The 26874-nt window shown below is 43.7% G+C and overlaps 1 protein-coding gene across 1 annotated transcript; it reads left to right on the top strand.

Annotated features, from left to right (window-relative positions):
• The first annotated feature begins 1695 nt into the window (after window positions 1-1695).
• AGPAT2 (1-acylglycerol-3-phosphate O-acyltransferase 2) lies at window positions 1696-25609 on the top strand. The gene is made up of 6 exons (XM_031954940.1): window positions 1696-2200; window positions 13113-13246; window positions 14090-14265; window positions 14622-14717; window positions 17232-17304; window positions 19812-25609. Exons 1-6 carry the CDS (start codon window positions 2019-2021, stop codon window positions 19982-19984), a joined length of 834 nt encoding a protein of 277 aa, XP_031810800.1. The 5' UTR covers window positions 1696-2018; the 3' UTR covers window positions 19985-25609.
• Window positions 25610-26874: the final 1265 nt, after the last annotated feature.

Here is a 26874-nt window from a genome sequence, read left to right on the forward strand (position 1 = left end):
TTTTTTTTATATATATAGGATTGAATGTAGAAAGAAAAAGTGGGAAAGAAGGAAAAATGGAAGAAAGGATGTTTATTTTATTATTTTTTAATATATAATCTAAATATAGAAAGAAAAAGTGGGAAAGAAGAATAGAAGGAAGGAAGTACCCTGTGGTTAGGTCACCCCAAAATGAGTCCAGACTTCTTATGAACCCAGAGCCTTTTATGAGAAGAGCCACTCCTACCCATCCCAATAATAGGTAAAAGACATTTTGGTAGAGTGGAAATAACTGAATTTAGAGTGAGCTTTTGTGAGTTTTTTTGCAAAGACACTAAAGTGGTTTGTCTTTTCTACTCGAGTTCAATTTACAGCTGACAAAGCTGAGGCAAACAGAGTTAAGGTAACACACTTTTAAGTGTCTGAGGGCAGATTTTAACTGGATCTTTTGACTCCAAGCCCTTAGAGCTGTATCCACTTGCCCATCTAGCTACCTTGAAGTGAGCTACACTGATTTAAATCTTTGCCCCCATATTTACTTACTCTATGACGTCTGTCTCCAATTTCTTCAGTTGTACAAGAAGGACCATTTTTACTTTGAGGATCTTTCCAGCACTAAATCTATGATTAGGTAAAGACTTTTCCAATCAATCAGCAAGCCTCCATGAAACTTCAGTCATTTCACTGTGCCCTAGAGAAGAATGAAATAACCCCTAGCCTCAAGTTTAGTCTGTTAGGGAAAGCCAGATGCATATAAAAACTCAGAGACCAAATCTATATAAAGTGAATACAAATTATTGCAAAATAGTAAATGAATGACAAGGAAGTTTGAGAGTTACTAACAGTTGGGGGGGGGCGGGGTAACTATGATACCATTTATTAAAAAAAGTGGTTTTAGTGGCAAACCATCCCCCAGGAACATTTTCCACTCCTCACCCGAAGCACAGGCTAGAACAGGGTTAAGGAGGTTAACGCATCCAAGGGTCAGGTCAGTTACTAACTTTAAAGCAACTTCTCCAGCAGAGCCGCACAAGCAGCACAGAAAAGATTCCTCGGGAGGAAGAGAAGCAGCAACAGTAGCACTAGACAAGCCGCTGAAATTGAAATTTCCTATAAATAACCTTACGCCCCACGTCCCACCTTTTCACCCTCGATTGGACTATTCTTTTAAATGGGGAGAAAGCCAGAAGAGTTCCATCTCTGAGTTTCTTTAGCTTCCTCTTCGGGCTTTTGGTTGGTTTGTTGTGGTTTTTGTAACTGGTCAGTTTACCACCTTTCCTTTTCCAAACCCCGCCACCCCCGCCCCAGGCCCCGCCGCAGAAGAATGGCGGGGCCCAGGTGTGTATTTCCATCTCGGAGGGGCGGGGGAGGGGGGGTTCAGCAGGGGTGCAAGAGTAGATGGAGAAGAAGAGAGGGCTCAGAAAACGCACGTCGGAACGCTGGCCGAGAAGGCAGGGGTGACAGAGGGAGGGCGCCGGCTGCTGGCAGAGTGGGGGGAGGGCTCGGAAGGGCAGCGGGGGGAGAAGGTGGGAGAGACCGAGACTTAGGGAAAGGGAATTCGGAGTGACCGGCACCACACCAATGAAAGAAGGGAAGACCGAAGACAGCGGAGGACCCAAGAGGCGGAGCGGGGTGGTGCCGGGGGTGGGGAGGGCTGGGCGGGGCGCTAGGCTGCACCTTGCCTATTCTTTCGCCCGCTCCCTCTCTCCACCCCAGGGGCCGCCCGCGCCCGCCCCTCCCTGCCCCTCCTCCCATGCAATAAGGGGAGCGGAGGGGGGCGGGGAGAGGGGTAGCCGCGCGGCAGCACCTAAGAAGAGCAGAGCCGGGCCGGCCGTCGGGGGTGGGGGGCAGAAGATCCGAAACGTCCCGGGCCCGGGCTGTAGCGCGCGGGGCGCTCCCCCCGGAGAGCGGGGAGAAGGGGGGGCCCCCGCCGACGCCCCCAGGCCGGCACACCTGGCTCCCCGGCGCTCCCGCCGCGCGCGCGTTTTCTGGAGCGCTTCAGCCCGTCGGGCCGGCCCGGAGCCGAAGCCAAAGCCAGCATGACCTGCCTGGACCCGTGGGTTTTGCTGCTGCTGCTGCTGTTGCCAGTGCTCCTGCTGAACCGAACTACCAACTTCTATTTCAAGATCTGCTTCTACTGCGTGCTCTGCGTGGTGTTCTCCGTGGTGGCCTGCGTGGTCTGCTTCCTGCGCCATGGGGGCCGCACAGTGCGCAACATGAGGCAAGTGGGCGCCGGGCTGCGCGGGTCGGGGTCCGGAGCCGCCCCGGGCAGCAGCTTCCCCGGCGGCTCCTTCCGCCTTCTAACTTTCTATTTTCCCCTTTCCCTTCTTCCTGCTCCGCCTGCCCCGGCTTCCTGGCAGCTCCTCGCCTGGACAACTTGGGAGGGAAGCACGCCGAATCCCTCGCCCGCTTCCTTCTCCCGCCGACTGCAAACTTTCTCCCCCACTCAGTGGTTCCCAGCGCGGGAGGGGTCGGGGGGAGACCGGCGTCACAATGCCCCGCGCCCTGCCCGATCCGCTCCCTCCGGCCCGTCTACCTGCGAGGACCTTCGGACGGCCCTTTCCCCTCGCCCTTGCACTTTAGGGTTGGAAGCGGGGCAGAGTCGGGAGGGAAAGCCTTGGCCCAAGCAAAGAGAAAGTGGAGAGAAAGTGCTGCGGAGAAACGGTGCCCCTTGGAATTAGAAATGTCCCTGGCCTGGGTCCTTGGAACGGGAGTCCGGGGGCAACTTCCTGGTCCGGGGGCAGGCGCTAGAAAGGCCCAAATTGGAGGCGAGTCTCGAAATCGACCAACAAAACGCCCTTCTTTTCCCCGAGGAAGAAACGGGGGTCCCTTGATGGAAATTACACTTGAAATGAGCCCGTTCAGCGGCTGAGCGGGGGTCACTGAGGCTCCTGAATGCGGACCTTAAGTGTCGAGAAAGAAAAGCAAGCACAAAGCTAGTTCGAGGACGCAGCTTAGGAGAAAGCCCCCAATTGTGGTCTTGTCTCCCCTCCCCTTTTCCTGGGAATTGGGCTGGGATGAAGCAATGGGTGTCATTCACTAACCCCCCCCTCCCCCCACACACACACCTGTGGGAAGGCGTGTCAGTGTCTATATCCGAGGTTCCAGGAGCGTTTTACAGAACACATAAGCGGGGAGTTCGGGGAAATTCGGCAGCTTCCAGGTAGTGGGACTGCAGTTAACCTCCCGCCGGGCTCTCCAGAACAGAGGTCGGGGCTGGCTTACGGGGGCTCGGCACTACTCTGTGGCCCTGGAGCCCCACCCGTCCCGAATCGGGCATCACCTGAGAGCGCTCAATCTTGTCAGAGCCAATGGACGACCCGCTCTCTTCCTGAAAGCTAGGTGGGGCCGAGGCCTCTGGAATGGACGAGAGAGGGTTGTGCCCTTTTATTTTTTTTTAATGGAAATTCTTTCTTGTTGTCTCATTGGCTTTAAAAAAAAAAGTCTTAGTGTTTCTATTGCAACGTTTCCTTCTTTACCCCACTGGGATGGTTTCGGGCTCTTTTTGCAAACCCTTAAAGTGATATACACGGGCCAGTGGTTAAATCTTTTAAAAATCATCCTTAACTTTGGTTCTAAGTCGGCTCCAGGGGAGGTGGGGGTGGGTGGGTATCATTTGACTAGTCTCCTGAGGGGCAGGGTGTGGGCTGGCCTAATAGTACCCCATAGGATCGTGAAGTTTTTTAACCTATTGGAGACCCTGGAAGCTAATTAATCCAACCTCCTAATTTGACAGAGGAGGAAACTGATCCCAGAGGAACGTTCCTAAGTAACTTGCTTCAGGACAGGATTTTGGAAACCATGTAGTCCAATTTCCCATTTTACAACTGAAATTAGTCTGGTGGATCCAATTGTTAAACATTTCCACGGTAGGCCTTTACACCTCAGAAATTGGCAAATGCTACAAATGTGGACTTGATATATTTTATTTCGTAGACAAATGATGTGGAACTCAAATAGAAACAGAAAACCACAAACTAACATTATCTTTGTTTTATTATACTTTTAATTACTTTGTTAAACATTTCCCAGTTTCATTTTAATCTGCTTCAGATATGCTTTTGTTTTTGATGTTTTGAGGACAGCAGTTAAATACCTTCTGATCCAGACTTAAGAAAGTGATGGGAAAAAATCTAATGCAAAATAAGTGTTTCTTGAGCTCATTTTTTTTCTCTCTCCAGGGAACCAGTTGTAAAACATTTCTCAGTATACCTCAGCTCAAGGGAGTGAAGTAATTTGACTTTAGTCACATAGATCATTGATCTGGATCTTTTTACAAAGTAAAAGCTACTAGAACCCAAAATCTAACCCTCTGTCACCTCACCTTACCTTATGGATTATAGCTTTAGTCAGAGTTCCAATAAAAAACAACTTATGTTGTTTTCAGCTGGTCTGACTTGCAGTCAGATATGAAAATTCTTTATATTGCCACATAAGATGGGGAAACCACACAGGGCCCTAGAGAGAAAAAGGGACTACATGGTGATATGCAGTGAGTGGACGAGCTGGCCCTCCTCCTAATTCTTAATCTATTGATTTTTTTTCCCCCCAACTATACTCAACTGTTTTAAGTTTAGGTAGGATCTTTTTTGTCCTGAGTCCTGAAGGTTTCAGTGAGTGTAAGCATTCACACCTCCCCTCCGCAGCCCTATGGGAATAGATCTTGTGACCCCCTCCAGAGTGCCTGCAGCAAAATTCTGCCTTAGCATCCTTAGGCATCCTCTGTAGAGTTTCTGTTCTGAAAGACACCCAGGAGTAATTGAGTGAAAAGGTTTCCCATTTCATAGGACAGATAGGGCCAACCCTGTATTGGACCCAGGCCCTTTTGGCTCTGACAGACTGTTGCACCAATGTTATTGGCTGTTCAGAGGGCAAATAGCTCAGCAAACATTTGGCAAGTACTAACTTTGAGTTAGTACTATCTTTTGCCCTTTTTTAAAAAATCCCCAGTATTTAACACAGTGTCAAGCCTATGGTTGGGGGTTTGGAAGAATATGTGTTTAATTAGTCACATAATAGTGCTAGGCACTGTTGCTAAGTAAGTGCTTTACAAATACTCGTTTGATCTCACAACGATCTTTTGAGAGAGGTGCTATTATCCCCATTTTATAACTAAGGAAATTGAGGCAGACATTAGATATAAAATGGGGCTACATTTGAACTTGAACATTTTTTGACTCTGGGCCCAGGGCTCTATCCATTATACCACTTAGCTTCATAGTAAGCGCTTAATAAATGATAACTAGACTGTGTGTAAATCCCTGTTAATGCCATTTAACAAGCAGAACCAAATGCTTTTCTCTTTTTAAATAACTGATGAAATTGAACGAGTATCCCTCCTTATAGTCTGATAAGCCTGGCCTAGCTGGTACTGGTCAAGTCCATTGCAAGGATGACTGTTGCTCAAAGTGGATGATACCAAAAGTAGGTTGAATTTAAGTAATCTCTTAACCAAATGGTTTAAGCTCTCCCTTATTCTGTTGGATTTGGGGGGAGGGAGAAGGGCACACTGGAATTTGGAACTGTTTTCTTAAGCGTTGACCTGTGGTCTGTATTGTGGGGAAAGAGGTGGGGAAAGTTATGGCTTTGGTGGGAGGCCAAGGGTAGTTCAGGATATGGCCACACTTTAGCATTTGGGGTAATTCTATTCAATTCCATATTTAAAATTCAAATACCTATTATCTGTCTAGCTTTTTACCAAGCACCTACATTATCAAAGCAATTTAACTGTTCCTGCTCTCGGGGATCTTTTGAGGGGGGGCAGCATGAATACAAATAAGCTAATGCAAAATGTCTCGAAGATAATTTCCGGGGTTGTGTGGAGAGTACTTGTGGGAGAGAGGGGTAATTCAAAAAGGGACTATTCTTGGGGGATGATTCTTGAGCCGAATATTGAATATTGGGGATTCTGGGAGCCAGAATGTCTTATGGAGAAACCGGGTAAATCAATATTTGCCATTTCCAAATCTTGTTAATGGGCTTGGCCTTCACTTGAGAATTTCTTTATTTTTCTTCCTACCCTTTCTGGGGTGATAACATAGAGCACTTGAAAGAAGTTTATTGTACCCTTCAAACAACCCCCCAAGGTTTCCTGCCTCCTCTGGCTTGGACTAAAGGGACTGGGAGAATGGCTGGGCAGTTTATGTAACTTCCCTTGCGGCATCCCTCCTCATTCCTCCACTCTCCCTTCCCCCTCACTATGGGTCTTAGACAAGACTGAAATTTGTCTTCACTGACAAATGAAGGCATCCCTCTTTTACAGGTTTCTGGATCCCATGTGTACTTACCTAGTCTTACTGACAGCTCCCCCTCCCCCAATTACGCAGTATCCTATTCAGGCACTACTTTAGTCCCAGATTTTCTCCCTGCATTTTCACATTTCTTTCTCTTTCCCTCCCCACCTAAAACAAAACAAAATGTGCAAGTCAAGCTCTGTATTAGGCTATTTCTCCTGGTAGATAGACTAGACTAATGGAGGTTGAGGGTTAAGGAGTATACTTAATAATGGGATTTTCAGGTCTTCTAGCTGGTTGGCACCTGGGAAAGATCATTTGCTACCTACTTCCTTTAAAGTGAAACCATCCTGGGTTATACTAATCAACTAGTTTCAGTTAAGGGCCTACTTTAGCTCAAACTGTCTTAAAGTCATTGATCCTTGCTTTGTCTTTTACTGCCTTGAAAGACTGGGGATTTTTTGATGTAAAAAAATACATCTTCCAAAGAGGAGGCCTTTTTCCCTACTTTTTCTTGATTTGGCTTGGGTCTTTTCTATTTCTACAAACCGCCTCAGAGAGAGCTGAATTATCTTAACAGAGCCAGATCTGAGCATCTTGGTTAAGGGAAGATTTCTCTTCTAAAATCCCTTATTTTTATATCTTTCCCTTTAGTCTACATGCCCCCTTCCAAATCAGTTTTATTTTATGTTTGGGTAATAGAAGGGAGGGGATGTGGTCTATTGAGGCCCTGGTCTCTGAGCTTTATGGCCTTGAGGGTATTGAGGGAAATAGGAGTTGTTCGATTGTAGGGACTGAAGCCCAAAGAGAAGCACTTGAACTGAAAGATTCCTTCATGGGGCTTGACTGAATGCCCTAGGCCAACTACATTGGGAAATTTAACCCTTTCTAAGTCATTTTCCTCTCCCCCTCTTTTGCTTCTCTTTATTTGTACCACATTTGACTGTTTCGATTTGCATTTGCTGTTAATCTCTGTCCTGTGTGGGGGACTAATGGATACTGGTATGCTCCTTATCTTAAAATGAGGAAGCAGCCTCAAAGTGATTGTAATTTATCTCCATAGTTGTCAGATATGGGATTTGAGAACTCAGGCTTATTATCCAAATGCAGAATTCTTTTCTACTACTCCAGATGTGGCCCAGAGAAGCTTTTCAACCTTATCCTTGTCAAATTTAGGGATAAATTTGGAAGGGAAGGATTCTTTAATGAGGAATGCCCAGTTGTCCCAAAAGAGAATATCTTTTACATTCCTTTCTCTTGGTCTGGTCTGTCATTAAAAGGAAGAACTCAACTCCCTCCAAAATTCAGCCTTCTTAGAGAGGTGTTAGTCTAACCCAAATTAGAGTGAGCAAAAGCATACTTTTAGGATTAATCTATACTGGCTGGACCTCCTATTTTGCCAGAGTGTAACTGACCCAAGTCAACTGATAAATTTCTTGAGTAACTGCTTTTACACAATCCTTGCTAAGAATCTGAAGTCACAGAGGAAACGTTGATCCTTTCCTTCCAATTAAGGAGAATATGACTTAATGAGGCTCTGTTGCAACCTGATTCCTGAACTTGTTCTTGGTACTGAACAGGGATAATTCAACACAGAAGCAATCCAGGTTCTCTCCTCTCCTCTAGTTCCATTAGCCCTTTCTCTCTTGATCAATAAGTACACTTCTGCAAGACTTGATCTCTGTCCTTGTTTAAGCTCTATCCAAGCTGGAAACCTAGAGCATTCACTGGTTAGAAGTCATTTTCTAGGCTGATGTCCAAATAAAAAATACATCTTCCAAAGAGGAGGCCTTTTCCCCTACTTTTCCTTGATTTGGCTTGGGTCTTTTCTATTTCTACAAACACAGCCTCAGAGAGAGCTGAATTGTCTTCACACTCGGATTCAAAACCAGATTCTGATATTTATTATATGTACTGTGTGGGGCAGCCTCTTTGGGCCTCAATTTTCTTACCAATAAAAAAGGGTTGGATTAGATGGCCATCAGTTCTTCTACCCCCAGAGCTATGATGTTATGTAATGCCAAAACCATTGGTTGCCTTCATCCAGCAAAAGGGAGTTACAGAAGTTAAAACTGGAGGATTGCTTACAAACCTCTGATGAAATAGATTACCTTTCCCCTATTGAACAGAGGGGATCATGGTACAAAGTGATAGTGCAGTGTTGTATCCCTGGAAGATGATATCCATGGCCCATCTAGAAAGTGAGCCAAATGGAAAGATTTTTCGTTTGTTTATTTGTAGTTTTTAGATAAGGGGCCTGTAGAAAGAAGAGTTTTCTTTCCGGATTCCCACTTTGCTGGAGCTCCTCTGATTTCTAGGCAGTGCCTATGGTCCAAAGTTAAGGTTGACCTTAAACCTCTTCCAAGCTAGCTCCAGGAGAAGGAAGCTAATTTGGATCCAATGTGGCACTATGGTAAGAACCTTGGATTGTAGACAGGAGAACTGTGTTTGAATCCATAAGATTTCACCTTAGTAGGTATATGTCCTTTGGGGACTCAGGTAGTCAATGAGAATTAAGTTGTTGTAGGCATTGCACTAAGTACTAGAGACAGAAAAATAGTAAGTCCTGTCCTTACGGAGCTCACATTCCAACAAGGGAGATATAGGTATATATACTGTAAAGGAAGATGGCCTAAGAAAGAACTGGTGAGGAAAGAACTATTTTTGGCCTAAGGGACATCTAGGGAAAAGGTGTGGAGAATGGCAGAATATATGAATGGGAGTGTAAAGTTTAAGGTGACTGAAAGGCAGAAAAGGTTGGTAAAGGGCTTTAAATGTCAGAGTGTCTTCTCTTTGATTCTGGAGGTCACAGCCACTGCAGTTTATCAGGTCAGGGAGTGATGTGAGTGGACCTGTGCTGATGGAGTGATGGAGTGGGAAGAGATTTGAAGCAGGGAAACTCACCAGAAGAGTATTGAAATAGTCAATGTGTGAAGGTGATAAGGGCCTGTACTGAGGTAGTAGTTATGGGAATGAAGACAATAGAATATACAGAAAGGGTATTGGAAAAGGTAAAAGTGACAAGACATACATATCAACAGGTAGGTAAGTGAGAAGGGTAACTGAGAGGATGTTCCTTGCAGCATAGACAGTGGAGGTGAGGAAGGTTTGGGGGAAAAGAATGAGTTCTATTTTGGACATGCTGAGTTGGAGATGCTTATGCAAGATGTACACTATATATACACACAATTATATATACACACCTATACATTAGTGATGTGAGATTGGAAGTCAGTCAGGAAAGGAGTTAGGGCTAATGAGAATTAAATCTCATCATAGACATAATGGGAATTTAGGAGATTACTGAGAGGGAAAAGAGAGCCTAGTGATGAGATTCGGGGGACACCCAAAATTTTGGAGGGAGTGGCCAGAAAAATAAGAGGAGAATCAAGAGATAACAATGCCTTAAAAACCTAGACTGGAGAAAATACCCAGCAGAAGAGGATAATCAATGGTGTCAAAGCTTTCAGAGAGGTGAAAAAAGATAAGGATTGAGAAAGGGTTGTGGGATTTCACAATGAATCATTGGGAACTTTGAAGAAAGAAGTTTCAGTGGAATGATGAGATTAGGTGCCAGACTGCAGAAGATTGAAAAGAGAATCAAAGAAGGTACCAAACATGGTGGACTAGCTTCTCAAGGAGTTCTCAAGGAGATGGTTTTACCTTAGTAAAAAGGATCACTTTTGTAAGAAAGGGAAGAATTCCATTGCCTGTGAATTGAAGAAGAGGTGATTAGAAAGGGCTCCTGTCAGATGGCCTCTATTATTTTCATGAAGCAAAGTCTTAAGCTGAGTGGGTGTAATAGTAAGATTATACCCAAGATCTATAATGGTACAGTAAAAGAGAGCATCAGACATTGAATCAAAACATTGGAGCACTTGAGGAATAACCAGGTTTTGAACTTGTCCATACTATATGAGTATAATGGTACAGTAAAAGAGAGCATCAGACATTGAATCAAAACATTGGAGCACTTGAGGAATAACCAGGTTTTGAACTTGTCCATACTATGACTGGGAAGATGTTGAAAGGTTTGCCTTGCTGTAATTAAACCCAGTTGGGAGTATGTAAATTTGTGGTTAATCCAGGTAGTAAGATTTCAGCTGCAGGTTAATCCAACAAAAGTAGCAGATTATGGGTATTTAAAGAACTGGGGTTTCATAAGGCATGACCTGTGATGTCAGTGGAGTGTTGAGAATATTACAAACTTGACAGTTAAAAAAAAAAAGTTCCTTGGGAAGGAACTCTGAGGGATTGGAGGTTATGGTGAGGATGACAGGATGATTTAGGGTCATAAGACAAAAAAAAAAAAAAAAATGGAGTAATAAAAGATTATGACCAGATAAAAGAATTTTGCCTTCATGAATATTGAAATGGCATCTTTGAGGGTGATGGTCAAATCCAAGGGTATGGCTGTCTCTGAGACAGTGGAAGGTGGAGTAGAGAAATAGATAGGTCATGGGGAATGGAGTAGATTGAATAGGGAAGTTCAGATATTAATATATATGTTAAAGTCCATCACCTAATATGAGGGCTGGGCCTGACGCAGAGCTAGACTGTAAGCCATGCAATAAACTCTGAGGAACTTCCCTCCTGGAAGGGCCATGCTTTTCTCATTGCTGCATCTCTGTCCTTAGAGTCAAGGTGTATGGGACAGTAGCGACCACTAAAACGATCAGAAGTCCGAGTATGAGTGTAGGAAAAAAGTTTCTGATGAGAAAGGGCACACAGTCTCTGACAAATAAAGCATGGTTTGAAAGAGAGACAGACACATACAGGCAAGGGTCATTGCCATTTTATTCCCCAATAGGAGCTCTCCTCCCCAATCCCCTGGCTTCTTTCCCCCATTGGCTTGGGTTTCTAAAGCAGTTTCTTTAAAAAAAAAAAAAAAAAGCCTGAGTGTTACCTAATCAAATAATGTTTTCCACTCAATCCTGTCCCTGTCCCTTAGGAACTTCCATTCTAAAAGGGGAAGACTGGGGCAAAGAACAAAAGATTTTCAAATCTCTGGTTACCACCCTATTACAACACCCAAGACCTGCCCTTAAGGAGTCTTACATTTGGGCCTGTGATAACCCTTCACCTCCATCCACTACTGGGTTTCAGTTTTCTAATTTGTTTCATTTCTCCAACTTAATTTTTATACTATGGAAACCAAATAAATCCATTTTTCACAAAGTTCAGGTTTTAATCTAAAGACTCAGCACACATTATCATGGAGATGTCATTCCTTTCAGTAACATCAGCCCTTCATGACTTTGGCCAAGATACCGAACCAGTTTGCTGGTTGCTTCTCCAGCTCCTTTTATGAACAAGGAAACTGGAAGAGGCTTAAAGGACTTGTCCAGGATCACGGATAGTATCTGTGGTTGGATTTGGACGAGGTCTTCATGTCCTTGGGTGTTTGAGAGCCCAAGGCCTTAGCTGCATCCAACATCCCCAGCAAGGGCCATCCAATCTAGTAAGGGGGGAAGAGGTGGGATAGTTTTTCACTTTTGGACAACTCTAATTAGAAAATTTGCTTTCTGAGAGAAACTCTCAAGTTTGCTACCTTTTTGAAGTAGAGAGGTTAGATTACTTGCCTAGCTAGGGTCACCTAGCTAGTGAATACCCGAGGCAGCATTTGAACTCTGGTCTTCCTGAAGAGAGATGCTGATGTTAGGCTTATCCATATAACTGCCCACTTTCCACCACTTTAAGCTCCTTCATTCCCAGGAACAAAAAAAAAATCTTCCTTTTTTCCCCTGTAGTCTCATATGTGTTCATACTGACTTTGGTTATGTCTGACTGACTCTTCATGACCCCAGCTGGGGGACAAGCTGCCTGCTACCCAAGAAACCTTGAAGACTATTTGAGTCCAACTCCCTCATTTTGCAAATAGGGAAATAGTCTAAAAGAAGTGAATTGAGTTGATGAAGATCACAAAGGTAGGAGTGGCAGGACCAGAATTTGAACCCAAGGTTACTAGATATTGGGATCATTCAGGGATTCATGTTGCCTCCTAAAATGAATATAAAAGCATGGTCACAGGCTTTAAAATACCTTGCGTCCTTTGATCCAGTTATCGCCCATGGAGGAGTCAAGAGTAAAGAAAATAAAATCTCTTCTTCCATTCCCTTCAGGGATGGGAGCTCCTAAGGATAAGTAGGACCAGCATTATTGGGCCCATTTACAGATGAAAAAACTTTCAGGAAATGAGAATCAACTCTGGAGCCACTTGAGACTGAGACACAATCTAGCCTTGCTGATTTCTAGTTCAGGTCCCTTTCCAGGACACTGAATCTCAGTACAGTACATATGTATGTTTGTATCTCTCCCCTTCTTTTTGTCCTATTAACTTGTATTTATTTTTTCTTTTTTTGTCTAACCATTTACCAAAACTGTTCTCTTATTCTGGCTAATGCTCAAGTAGGGAAAGAAAGAAAGAAGAAAATAAGCATTTATTTAAGCCCCTAATACATACTAGACACTTTGCAAATATTTGATCTTCATAAGAACCCTAAAATATTTTCTCTTGTCCCTGACAATAATTGAAGAAACAGCAGAGAGGTAAAAATGACTTGCTAAGGGTGGCCCTGCTAATAAGTATCTGAGACTGGATTTAATAATGATAGCTAACATTTATATGGCATTTCCTATGTGTCAGGCACTGTGGTAAGGGCTTTACAATTATTATCTCATTTAATCTTTACAACAAGCCTTCAAAGTAGGTTCTGTTATTATTATCTCCCTTTTATAAATGGGCAAACTGGTTAATTGACTTGACCAGATTCACACAACTAGTTGGTGTCTGAGGCTGGATTTGAACTTGGGTCCTCCGGAATCCAGGCCCAGTATTCTATCATCTGAGCTGCCTTTGGGGAGCTAACCAGCTCATAGTCACTGTCTTCTCCCTTATAGTATCATCAAGAGATTTGTCCGAATTTTTAAGTACTTTTACGGCCTTCAGTTGGAAATGAAAGGTGCAGAGAAACTGCATGAGGACAAACCATGCGTCATCATCTCCAATCATCAGAGCATTCTGGATATGATGGGTAAGTGGGGTCCCTGCTGGATTCTGGATTAGGGGTGGGAAGGCTTAGGACCGCCTTAGGAGCCGCTTGTGTAGCAAGTCCCCTTCTGACTCCCCTGGGTCGAGAGGTGTGCTGCTAGCTGGATGGGGTGAAAGTTGGCCCACTGGAAAGGAGCCACGATAAATTGGATTGGTTTTCTTGAGTCTTTGTGTACACGGTTTGTAATGGGTACTCTGGCCTTCCAGGTCAAAGATGCTCTTAGATCATGGAAAGGGATGAGAAGGAAAGGGACGTGAAACCATTTTTAAGTTGTATATTTCATTTCATCACTGATGATTTTATTTGGGATTTCTTCTCATTTTATTTGATCAGATTTGTTGAGATCGTTACTAAGTTACTCATTTTGGGGGCAACTAAGTGGCACCACAGTGGACAGAGCACCAGCCCTGAAGTCAGGAGGACCCAAGTTCAAATCTGGCCTCAGACACTTAATGCTTTCTAGCTGTGTGACCCTGGGCAAGTCAATTAATCCCAATTGCCTTGGGGGTAAATAAATTACTCATTTAAAAAAAATTATTCTTTTTAAAAAAAGGCCTCCTCAGGGTCTAGATACACCCTATGTGAGCCTTTAGGCTTCTCTTATGTCCTACTACTCCATATAATCTGCACCTGACGAGTCTGAATTACTCAGTATTTCCCAAGATCTCCTGTATTTTCCTGTCATCTCCATAGCATTGTTCATTCATTCTGCTCCCTCTGCTAATTTGGAGGTGGTTCTTGCGGGTAGGTTTGCTGCCCCGAGGACCATCTAGGGTGGGTTGGTCTTTTCCTTTTATCTCCCTGTGACTCTTGTGCTGGTCTTAGGTCTGATGGAGATCCTTCCAAGAAACTGCATCCAGATTGCCAAGCGGGAGCTACTTTACACAGGCCCTGTGGGCCTAATCATGTATCTTGGGGGTGTCATCTTCATCAACAGAAAGCGGACAAGCACAGCCATGTCGGCGATGGAGGAAGTGGGAAACATCTTGGTTCAGAAGAATGTGAGTCTGGCTTAGTGTCAAAGGTGCGGTAGGGGTCCCCTCCAAAGGGGAGGTTGGGCACAGTAGGAACCTGGAAATGTCTTTCTAGAAGTTCCGGCCATTGGGATCTAGTTCTGACTCTAATGTTAACTGTCTGTGCGGTCTTAGAAAAATTACAGAAAGAAGCTCATTTTCTCCGACGTGTGCTCAAGGCGAGTCGGAATGACTTTATCAGAGATGCTATGGAGGGGATTTCTGTGCAGGAGTGTTGAGGATATTCCAGGGCTAAGTTCCAGAGTTCTGTGATCCTTACAGAGGGATGACATCAGAGATAATTTTCCCCCTCTTTTTTTTTTTCTTTCCCTCCTCTCTGACAGCTGAAAGTGTGGATTTATCCTGAGGGAACACGGAATGGAAGTTATGACCTTTTGCCATTCAAGAAGGGTGCCTTTTATCTGGCTGTCCAGGCCCAGGTGATACCTTTGGGGACAAGTTGGGGAAAGGCTTCCTTCAAGAGCCATCTTCTGGGAGGGGGTGAAGGGAGGACTGAGACCGGCAGGGCAATCTAGTCAGTATTGTTTCTGTCTTTGCATCTTCAGTCTCTAGCTCAGTTCCTGAAACATAGTACTTAATAAATATTTGATCAATGGATAAAAGGGAATTGACTTTTCTTCCTCTACCCACAACCTTCAGATCTAGAACTTTATTCTTAGTTTTGTCAGAGTAGTCACTCAATACTTCCTCTAGGAGTAAGACTACCTCATGTGAGATAGGGGTGAAAGAGGACATAGTGGCAGAAAGCATCTTAATGATAGGAAATGACAAAGGGAGTTAGAGAGTGATTGTGGTGGAATGATAGGGTTAAAAACCAGGATTGTGAGGGGTTAAGAGAATTTGAAGAAAGCAGAAGTACCTATTGTAGACAGTCTTTTGAAGGAATTTAGCCACAGAGGGAGGAAGGAAGAGATACAGACAGTAATTGACAGGAATGGAATATAGTTTTTTTGAAGATGGGAAAACAGCATTTTTATAGGGGCTGGCCTAGGAGAGAGATTCAAAATAAACGATAGAAGATGGAACTGGAAAGAATCAAATGACTTGAGTAGTAGAGAGATTAGTTAGTCTTGATAAGGAAGGAATAAGGTTACCTCATGTGACAGAGGGGTGAAGAAGGAGCTAGTGGCAGAAAACATTTGAAGAATATGAGATGACAAAGGGAGAAGAGGGAATTCATGGCACATGATCTCAATTTTTTCTGTATAATAACACAGGTATGGAAAGAGAGGAGGGACCCAGTTGAAGTTAAAATGATAATGAATCCAGTTAGATGGGTTGTGTGATTTTATTTTTTCTTCTTTACTTTCATTCAATAATACCTGTGTAGGTGAACAGCCAGTTTAATAGGGGGAATAATCCAAGGCTGAGATTTAGCAAGGTTTAATTGGTAGGGGGAAAAGGGGTTAAGGATTCAAAAGAAGAAGATATTAAAGAGTTGAATTTGTTCACTAAGGGATCAAGAGAGGGATTAGCATAGGAGAGATAACCTGACAAAGAATTGTAAGTTGAAGAAGGCACTGGAGGTTATAGTATGGAAGAATAGTAAGGTTTTATAAGAGAAAACAAAGGGAGAGATGAAAAGCCAATAGATCATGGTAAAATGAGGACATTTTGGAGTTTTTGAATATTGAGAATATAAGTACATTTTGTGGGTGGCAAAGATCGGGGATATGATTCTTTGGCTAAGGTGAGCTGGAGGCTTAGCGCATGGTTGAGGAACAGAATAGTTAAAATATTTGAGAGACATTTATATATATGTTGAAGTCTCATAATTGAGCATAGGAGTTAGAGGAAAAAATAAAAATGTACTGACCTCTTTGAGAAAGGAAATGAGTTTTAGACAAGAGCTACCAGGATTTTGGTTGGTTGGTAGTTGTGAATAGCATAAACTTCAAAGCAGGTAAACTGGCACTTGAAGATAGCCAGATAAAAGCTATGTCATTAGTGGGGAGTGAGGTAGTAGATAGAAGATGTAAAAGAAGAAAAGATTTAGGATAAAGGGAAATTTGTTGCTTCTGGAGCAGGCATTCCAGAGGGGAATGGTTGGGTGGCATTTGATTGAAAATTTGGGGTGAAAGAATAGAGGAGGTGAATAAGGAATTGGTTGAGGGGGAATAGAAAGGGGAAAGTAAATGGGTGACGACCTATGGGTTCAGAATCATTGGAATTGTGAAGGGATGTGACTAGATGTAAGAATGGTCAATGAGTGGAGGGTGCCATTCCACGTCCCAAAGGAGATTGGACATCAGACTGGAAGCACGTTTAATATAAAGCAGCAGGCAGATACGATTAAATGGGAGGGTCTTTTTCACTATCCCTCTTCCCTGCAAAGGGTAAAGATAAAAGTTGAACCAGGTTCCACTGTTGCAAGTTCCTGATGTCCAGAAGGCTCCCTAAGTGGTGTTGGACTCCATGGAATTCTTCACCTTGCCCTAGCTCCCAGCTGTTCCAAAAAGAATCTTAAGATAATAGACTCCATTTTTTTAGCTTTGTTTTTTAAAGCCCCTTTGGCTGATGGCTATTGGCCTTGGGGCTTCTGCAGGTGGGAAAATCTTTTCTGTAGAAAGCAGGGGGTTGTTTCTGAAGGGACTAGGAATATTCAGGCAGACAGTCCTTAAATGAGGTCTAGAAATGGCATAGATATCACATCATCTCAACCACCACCTCCACATCCTCCCCTGATGATGGAGGAAAAACTCAGATGAGAAGTGGGTAGGCTGGGTAGCGCTTGGGTTTTATTTGGCAGACTGGGTGGCTGGCTTAGGCGTTCTCAAGCTTATCCCTGGAGGAGGGGGAGAGACTTATAATTGAGCTGGGCCTGGTGCCAAGGGAGTGGCCCTGGGGCCAGAGGGAGGTCTGCCACGTATGGGAGAGCCCCATGGTTTAGCCTCCAGCGTATTCTCACTGTGATTTGTTTGCCTCACCCCTAGGTGCCAATCATTCCTGTGGTGTATTCGTCATTCTCTTCCTTTTACCAGCCAGAGAAAAAAATCTTCACATCAGGTATTTCATGTCACTGTATAATGTGAATGTGTTTCTTGTATTTCTCTTTCCTGATTCATCAGCCTAATCAATAAGATTGGTGTTGTTTTTATTGCATCCCCCTATCCCAGTGATTATAGAAAGATTTTTGCCCTTACACTTCCCTTGTCAGGCCCACAGACCCAGGCCAGCCTGAATCTTTCACTTTGAGAAGAGTGAAACCCAAATTCTTTACCCCTCCCTAAAGGCATGGGGTTTGGGAAAGAAGAATAAGTTACCTAATTCCCTTTTCCCCCCTCATTTTATAGATGAGGAAATGAAGGCCCAAGAAAGAAAGGGCTTGAGCAGCTTGTCCAAGGTCCCATGCTGGTTTATTGTAGGGGTGAGATTAGACCTCTCAAACTCCCAGGCTAGTGTTCTTTATGGATTGTATTTCTTAGTTGATCCTCCTAGGCTCTTGAAACTTGGCTCAGAGGTTTACTCTACAACTAGAAGGATTAAACTGTCAGACCTGCCTTCCCTTAGAGCTCTAATACACAGAAAGCACAGTACTGATCTGTTATTGGCAATATCTAGGATACTAGTGCCTCTGAACCAACTTCCTGTGAGCATTCTTGTGCTGACTTTTGCATAGCCTATGCTAGCTGCTTAATTCTGCCTAGAAGCTTACAAATAGGTGAACCATAAGCTGGATTCAACAGAGATTTAAAAAAAAAAAAAAGTCAAGTTGAGTCCTTTGTATTTTAAAAGGAAAAGCAATAATTAATTGAGGGGAACAGAATTTGGGGTGCTTTAGGCCTCATTCAGCCAAAGCATTTTTCGTACTCATCTGAAATCATCACCTTGGGAAGGTGGTAGTAGGGCCATTGGCAGATAAGGAAGCCAAAGTAAAGATTTGATCTTTCCCAGTGTAAAGAACTTGTATTAGTCAAGTGTAACATAAAGCCTTCTTTGTCCAGAATTCAAACCAGTGACATTTGGAACGACTGGTGATGTTTATTTTTCTTGGGTTTGGGGGTATGGAGGAAAATCAAGGAAACCCGTGGTCCAGAGATCCCTAGAAGCAAAAAGCCCTTGGTGATTTTGGACCCTTGGGGAGAAGATGTTTGCATTGGATGGCCTCAAATATCCACTCCTTTCAGTATGGCTTAACACCTTTAAATAGAACGGCTGCCTGGGAGATCAGGTCAAAGTCTAGTCCAGGGGAAATGGGCATCGATCCTTTTTTCCTGTCTGATCAGATTGTAAGCTGCTCTTCGCTTGGCTCAGAGTCTCTCTTCTGTGTAGTTATGAGCTTGGGCCAGGGTAGCTCAGGGCTGGGTTTGACTGATATCTAGCTGTATGTGACCTTCCCAAGAATGTAAAATGGTGGGTTAAGGCATGGCTGGCTTTGGAAGCAGAGCACATGGGCTCGGATCAGCTCTTCCTCTCCCTGGGCCTCAATTTACTTCGGTGCCCTCTGAGGGTCTTCCAACTCTAAACCTATTATGCTTCAGTTTAACTTAAAAGCTCCTCCAGCTCTAGAGCCTGGGCATTGAATATTTATCATGGGAGTGTTATTTCTGAAGCCCAATTTCCTTCTCTGTCAAAGGAGGGCAGCAAGATGTGCCCAGCCTCCTTTCCTTCCAGGAACTTTTGTGAGGTTCCAGGGCACGACTGGCAGGAGAACACTTGGGGGGAAGGGGGTCTGGCTCCAGAGCCACATAGGGAGATCGTGTGTGACTATGTCCTAAAGGTTCTAGGTGGAGAAGATTCCGCTTGACTAACGAATTTTCTAAGGAGGCTTTGACCCTGCTGGGTCAGGCAGACAGGGATAACTGTACAATATCCAGAACAGCTGCTGTCTTTTCTGGAGATACTTGGGGGGGTGGGGGGGGGTTGGAAGGAGAAATCCAAAGATTATGGACCCACGCCACTGGCAGGAGGCAAGGTGAGTCATCATGCTAGAAGGGGCTTTGCTGCCATAGAAAAGCAGAATATCCACTTTCCTTGTTTCTGTGGCTGGGAGGGTAAACGGGAGGATACCAGACCTGAATCTTGAGTCCAGCTAGTTGTAAGAGCCTGCTTCTGGGGGGAGTTCCAAAAATAGCCTTTGGGGGGATTGCCTTGCCACAGCTCCCAGCTAGATGCACTCTGAAATATCCCTTCCATTATGGGCATCTGTGCTCATGTGATATGTTATACCAGGAGTAAGAGAGTTGTTACCTTACCTTAAATGACTTCTCCCTCTAACAGCCTGTGCTTTATGAATCACTCTAGTACCTAGCCATAAGCTTCTCTGATACTTTCTGTTCCAGTTGTGCCAGCAAAAACTAGATAGGAGGCCCTGGTGTGCCCATCTTAGAAGGATGGGGGTCGTGCTTCAAGTACAAGAACCTCCCCCTGTGACCTGCTTGGGTTGGGTACAGGGTGATCCCTGGGGTGTTTTGGGAAAGGACCTGACCTGACCGGAGGCACCAGAATGCCTGTCGACAGCAGTGTTCACAGTAACATCAGGACACATTTCTCTCTGACCTTCTTGTTTCCAGGAAAGATCAAAGTAGAAGTGCTGGATCCAATCAAGACAGAAGGCATGACAGTGGATGACATCCCCAAGTTGCTAGAGACCTGCCATTCTCTCATGAGAGAGACATTTTTCAGAATATCTGACAAGCTGAATGAAAAAGGGACCAATGGCTCAACCTCGCAGCCTGTGCAGTAGCCCTAGACACCATCCCCTGCCCGTCTGCCCAGGGTGAGAGGATGAACACAGGGACCTCCCCTTTCTGTTGCCAAATGTCATGGTTTCCACCTCCCTGGTGCTTCCCTTTGGCTTTCATTCTGGGTCACCCTTTCCAGAGGCTCCGGTCCTTATTTTGTCAGCCATGAATGTGGTTTCTATTTTACACCTTTTTCCCCATGAATCCTCCCTGCACTTGGTCTCTGAGCCATTCTCTCTCTTATCCCACATGCTGAGCACTGAAGTCCTGGGCTGTGAGTGACCCTTACTAGGAGAACCAGATTGCCATCTCTCTGGAGTTTGAATGAATGACTTTTGGGGAGAATGGGGGGAAGCACCTGTATTTGGGGAGGCTATACGGTCTGTCTTGTTAACTCAAGTTAACTTCATACCCTGCCCACTGTTGTCTAGCTCGGGTATTAGGAACAAAGTTTCCAGACTTCCGTTGGCACAGCAGGTATGAAAATGCCCAACCTTCTCCTTCCTTGTTCTCTGAGCCTTTCTATCTCTTAATGCTCAAGTCCTGGTACTACTCTGGGGAGCTACCAAAAGTTCCTTGGATGACAGGCAGCCTTTGCTGCTGACAGAGACTTGAGACCCTCTTTGGTACTGCTTAATTCCCAGAAACCTAAAACGAGAGAGGTGGTGTAGCCGAGCCCCTAAATCCCTTGCCCACTATTCCTGGCATATGGACATAGAAGCTTTGGTGGATGGTGGTTTATGTTCATATTCTTACAACCTAAGCCAGGAAAGCAGAGTTCAGAAGGTTCTCCTTGTGTATAAGGAGACCCTGAGAAAAGTGAGAGAACGGCCTGAGCAGTGAGCTCGTTCCCTCTGTGACCCAGGGGAGCTTTGGGGGGTAGCAGCCCTGATACGGAAGCTCCCTCTGAGCACTAGGACCGGTGGGAGTAACCACACCTAGTACGGTGATGAGCTGTTGGAGGGTTGGAGTTGAGCGGAGAGCTTGGGACTCTTCTCAAGCTAACTTTAGTCACTGGGCCAAAGGAGAGAAACTGATGGGTATCTCTGATAGCAGAGACTGCTAGCTTGAACCCTGGAGGGAACAAAGTCCAGACCTTTGCCCCTTTGCCAGGGCCACAGTAGCAGCTTCCCTGTCAGCCTGCCATTTGGGTCCTGAGGAACACGTGCAGGGGGATGCACTGGCGTCACAGGTTCCCAGGGATCTCGGATTGCTGGCAGCCTCTGTGGGCAGTCTTTCAGGCTGAGGGAAGGGGCTGGCACTCTGGGGCTTCTCTGCTGCTTGTGTTTCACAGAAGCCCTCCAGAGTTCAACATCTTTCCTCTTGTAATCAGTGTTTACAGAGAAGAATAGGAGTGACCTGATTATCACGGGGGAGAGAAAGTTTGAGTATCTTGCTCTAAGTAATCTCAAGTTTAAATCTAATAGCACTTTTACTCAGGGGGGGAAGGCAAAGCCAGAAAAATTGAGGTGAGGGAACATAAGGGGGAATCCCGGGCTCTCTTGCAGCTCTGGGAGAACAACAAATGGGGTCCGCAGCTGCCTGGGGGGTTTCTGTTGGAAAAGTGCTTTTGCTAGTCAGGTCTAATTTTGTGGGGAAAAAATGTATGCTTGATCTAAATTGCACAATTTTTGTTTTTCATAAAGCAATTATTTGAAAAGCTCTTTGAGTTTCACTTGATGGGGGATTGTTTCAGCAAGTCCAGAAGGCTTGGGTTTGGATTTGCTCTCTATAGCTCTTAACATTTCTCTGGGTCCAAGGCTCAAGGGTGGCTTTGAGAAGGTTCCTGGTTGAGTTTTTATGACCAGGGGCCAATCCCAAAAAGGGGCCCCTCCTGGGGTGAGTGACTTAGATGATGCCAAACTGAAAAACTCTGGCCCCTGACTTCATTGGGGAGTGAGAGGAGCTCACCGATTCCTCTATCACCTCCTCAACAGCCTGGCATCTTACAGTTTCCTAGGGCATGGAGAGGCTCAGGAGCTTGGCCAGCTTCCCATGTCTGCATGTTTCAGAGATTTGTCCGGATCTTCCTGACTGTTCACTGAGCCTCCGTAAAGTGTCGCCTCTGACACAGGCTGGCTTTGGGACTGAGTCACTTCATCTCAGTGGGCTTGATAAGTTTTAAGTTGCAGAGAAGTGTTGACTTTAGTTGGGAGAAGTTTTCCCACCAGGAAGCTCCCTCTGCCCACAAAATCCCAAGTCCCAACCCTGTTCCATACGCTGGCCCTCTGTGGCAAAAAGCTCTTGTTCTGCACGTCCCCTTGCAGACTTGAACGCTTTGTCATTCCTTAAATTCTACATTTGGGAGAACTGAGACTTAAAGTTCAGTCATCACTGACATGGCAGAGCCTCTTCAGCAGCAGCATCTGGAATCCAGGGAGATGGTGCAGGGAGCTCACCAACATCACTTCTCTGTTGGCAGATGGGACAGGCTTGGGAGACTGGCGGTTCCTTCTGTCCTTTGTGCCCTACTCTTGTTGGTGCGGGACGAGAGCCTGGGAAGTGTACCCAGGTGCATGAGATTTAACATGGATCCCTCCCAAAGGGCTGGTTTTCAAAAGATGAGAAGAACCCCTCTGTATTAAGACTAATAAGCCTTTGTGTGACCCATTAGCCAATAAGTATTTATTGAGCACTTACTAAATACCAGGTGCTGGGCTAGGAACTGAGAATATAAGGGTAAAAATTAGGTAGACCTTGCTGTGCCCTATCTGCCAAGAAGCAAATTTCATCTGTTGATGTTAAATCTTTCAATTGGATGACTTCTTCAGGGATTTTTAGCCCATTGAATACATGAGATAATGCTTGTCATTGAGATAATATTGGTAAGACTCCTGGCACATAGTAGGCACTTAAATGTTTATTCCTCTTCCTCCATCTGCACAATGCTTTGGGATTAAAAACTACTTATATATGTTATCTTAGGTGATCCTCATAAAACACTGCAAGGTAAGGAATAACTACTGTTACCTACTCTTAGCCTAGATAGAGTTCAAACACACAACTAATTGTTGGAGGAAGGATCTGTCCCTCTTAATTCTAAGTCTCAAATTCTTTTCCGGTATATTGAGCTTCCACTCTTTGGGAGGGATAATTAACAGTGAGTATAATTGATCACCTTGCTAGATTCCCAACAGCTTTGATGTTCTAACAATTCCATGAGAAGGGCAACAACCATCTGTCAAGTGAACCAAGCATGAGGAGAGCTTGTGTTCCCCAGATCTTAGAGTAGCTTATTATTCAACAGGAAAATCTTTGAAATGGTGGGTTGGGGAGGTTATAAGTCTCAACTAGTTTCCTTTAACAATGTATTTTTACTTCATGGTTGCAATCTCAGGAAAGGCTGGACCAGGAAATGCCAGGTCTCATTTCTTCCTTAATGTTTTTATTCCCTCCACAAACAAGCACTTAGCTCTTACTTTATTGTAGGATACAAAAATTTAAAATGACATTTTCCCTGTTGTCTTGAGAATGTATATTCTATGCATGCAAATAAAAGTCTAAAACCTGGTAGGGAGCAATAGGGACAAAGAGTAAAGGTAAAGTATTTGAAAATTTCAGAGAGGACACTAAACTGGAAGGTGAGCCTTCACAGAGGAGGAAGCACCAAGAGGCTTTTCTTAGAAAGGAGAGGACTGAAAGCCTTGTAATAAGCTTAACCTTTGATGCTTAGACAAAGAAGATCCTACCAGGAGATAGCCAAGCTAATTCAGAGTCAGAAGGGTCAGTCTTGGAAAGGAGCTTGGAGCTTCTCTATCCTGAAGACTTAGCTTGATCTGCAGCCATTTGTTGGGAGTTTCCTTGTGCCTGGGGGTTTGTAACTGGAAATACAAGGAATGAAACAATTCCTGCTTTGGTGGGGCTTAATTACATACGTATGAATGTAAAGAAAAACAAATGTAAATTCAATATAACTTATAAAAGGATGGCACTGGTAGCTGGAGGTGGGGGGGCCGGGATATAAGGACAAGTTTCGTTTAGATCAGAGGTGGAGAACGTTTGGCCATACAAGGACAGCAAAATTTGCTAAGGCATCCACAGGTGATAAACTACACCTGCCCATTGCTTGAGTTCTATAAATTGGATAGTATGCAAAATTATACTATAACAATAATATACCAAGTGGCTCTTGGTGCAAAAAAAAAAAAATAATAATGTTCCCCACTCCTGATTTAGATAGAAGGTACTGTTTGAGTTTTGTCTTAAAGGGAAAGAGGGATTCTTTAAGCCAGAGATGAGATGTACATACATTCTAGGCTTGAGAAGTCGGTGTAAAAGCCTAGATGGGAGATGTGTACACGAGTGTGAGTGGACCAGTTTGGCTGGTTTGTAGAGTATAGGAAAAGGAATGATGTATTGTGAGACTGGAAAGAGTGTTTTCTTGTTTGTTTTAAACTACCTAAGGTGGAGTTTGTATCTGATCCTAGGGAGCCATTAGAATTTATTGAATAAGGGTGTGGCAATCAGATCTTAGCTTAAGAAAAAGTACTTTGGCAGTTATATGAAAAATCAAACAGCCTGAGGGCAGGTAGTCCAAAAGTTCATAGATCACAGATGGGACCATAGAATTGATATGGGAAGGACTTTTACTAACTTATACAGCTTCCTTCTCTCTGCAAAATCTGTCAGTTTCTTAGGTAGCTTTAAGAGAACCCCATTACTCAAGAAGCTCAGCCCTCTCATCCTAAGATCCCTTTGGAGAGAGGTGAGTGCCACCTCCCACAGAAAGTCTTGGACCTAATGAACTTTTTCCATAAGTACTTGGATCTGTATAGTAGGTAATATTGTAAGTAGCAACTGACAAAGCACTTTATTTGTGCCTAACGGCAAAGAAGAGATTAGAAAGCTTGGGATGTCCTGGCTTCCTGTGGACACAAGTCTTAACGGACAAGAAGGGGGAGTTTGCATTGGTTCAGCTTGAGCCAGTGTGTGATAATTGAATTTATACAGCAATTTATGAAGGATCTAAAATGTGGTTAGCATAGGTATTTTCATTGTGGAGATTCCCTCTGCTAATTCTGATCATAATTCTATGAATTAGACCAACAGGACTTAAACTTTTTCACTTGCAACCTCTTTTTGCCCAAAAAAATTTTATGTGACTCCAGATATATAGGTATATAAAATAGGTATACAAACCAAACATTTACTGATAACAAATCATAATTTCATGACCCCCCACATTCTGTTAGGAGACCCAGCCAGGAATAAGTTGTCATTGTAGGGCGAAAAGATTTGAGGTCATTTATTACAATTTCCTGGCAGTCTGCAAAGCCTATGGATACCTTCTTAGAATACTTTAAATGCATAAAATCAAGTATATAAAATTACAAGGAAACAAATTAAAAGGTATAAAGTTTTTTTCTAATTGGTGGATCCCTTGCTGAAATTCACAGATCCTGAAGCCCAAGTTAAAATCTGATCTAGGCCAATCCCCAGGAGCTGCACCCTTCAGAGACTGGCAGAATGGTAGGTTTGAGGATTGGAAACGAATTTGAGACCAACCCCTTCATTTAACAGAAAGGTTAATTGGCAGGATTCAAACCCAGCACTACGACACTATAAAGCCTGGCTTCTGCCCTATGTCACCTAAGTAGCAAGTGGCAGAGCCAGAATTCAAGCAGATCCACACAAAAGCCAATGTGCTTTGCTTACCACAGTCCTGTGTTGCCTCCTGAGACCCACAAAGTTTTAAGGGATTGCCCATAGAGGGGAAATTGAACCCAGGACTCCATGAGGCACTGATTTATTACATTTTAAAAATCAATTTAACTTTAGGCCTAAGTGACAACTTGGTGTAGTGGAAAATACTAATGACTTGGAGAAGACTTGACTGAAAATCCTCATTCTGACAAATTGCCTTGTGACTATATTATTTTTCTTAATCTCTGAAGTGGAATGACAAAACTTGAACCACATTTCTTGTAGGGTTGTGACAAAAGTGATTTATAAAGGATAAAAAGGAGAGGAAATTAGTTTTTGTTTCAAGTTTTCCATATTAAGGTTTTTGATATCCAATAATTTGTGTGTATTCAGCAATATGTATATTTTTGTTAATGAGTCATGCGTGAGTCTGTGACCACTTGAGGGTTTTTTGTCAAAGATCCTGCAGCGGTGTGCCATTTTCTTCTCTAGATCATTTTACAGATGAGGAAACTGAGGCAGACCAGATTAAGTGACTTGCCCAGGATCACACAACTACTAAATGTCTGAAGCCAAATTTGAATTTAGGGCTTGCTGACTCCAGACCCCTGGCACTTTACTGCACTACCTGGCTGGTGTGTATGTGTATAAACACATGTTATATATTTGTATATATAGATACATAACCAAAAGCAATTATTGCCCAAGATAAAATTTAATGGTTCTCCAGAATTGCAAACTATTAAAGGTATGAAAGATTTATAGTCGAAGTAATTCTAAGGTTTTACCTCACATCCTGCAAATTGACTGAGATGAAAAGATGGGAATATTCAATGTTGTGGGTTTGTAGGAAGATAGACGAACAATATATTGTGTCTATGTGGGTCAGAAGAAATAATAGGATTTGAATTCAAATCCTACTTTAGACATGTGCTAATGACGCTGGACAAAGCAATTTCTATGTGCCTCAGTTTCTTTTGTAAAATGGGAATAATAGCATCTACCTCCCAGGGTAATTAAAGGATAAGATAACAATTGTAAAGCACTTAATACAGTGTCTACTCCTATATTAAATTATATAAATTCCACCTATTATTATTGGAGCTATGAATTGGTTCAATTTTGGAAAGCAATTCAGAATTCTTCAAAACAAGATGCCTAAAATAAAATATATATGAATGTTAATGGAATTTTACTACTATGATGTAAGAGATGACCATAAAGCATGGATTTACACAATGTGATACTG

This window comes from Sarcophilus harrisii, chromosome 2, assembly GCF_902635505.1.
Source record: "Sarcophilus harrisii chromosome 2, mSarHar1.11, whole genome shotgun sequence".
NCBI classification, from domain to species: domain Eukaryota; kingdom Metazoa; phylum Chordata; class Mammalia; order Dasyuromorphia; family Dasyuridae; genus Sarcophilus; species Sarcophilus harrisii.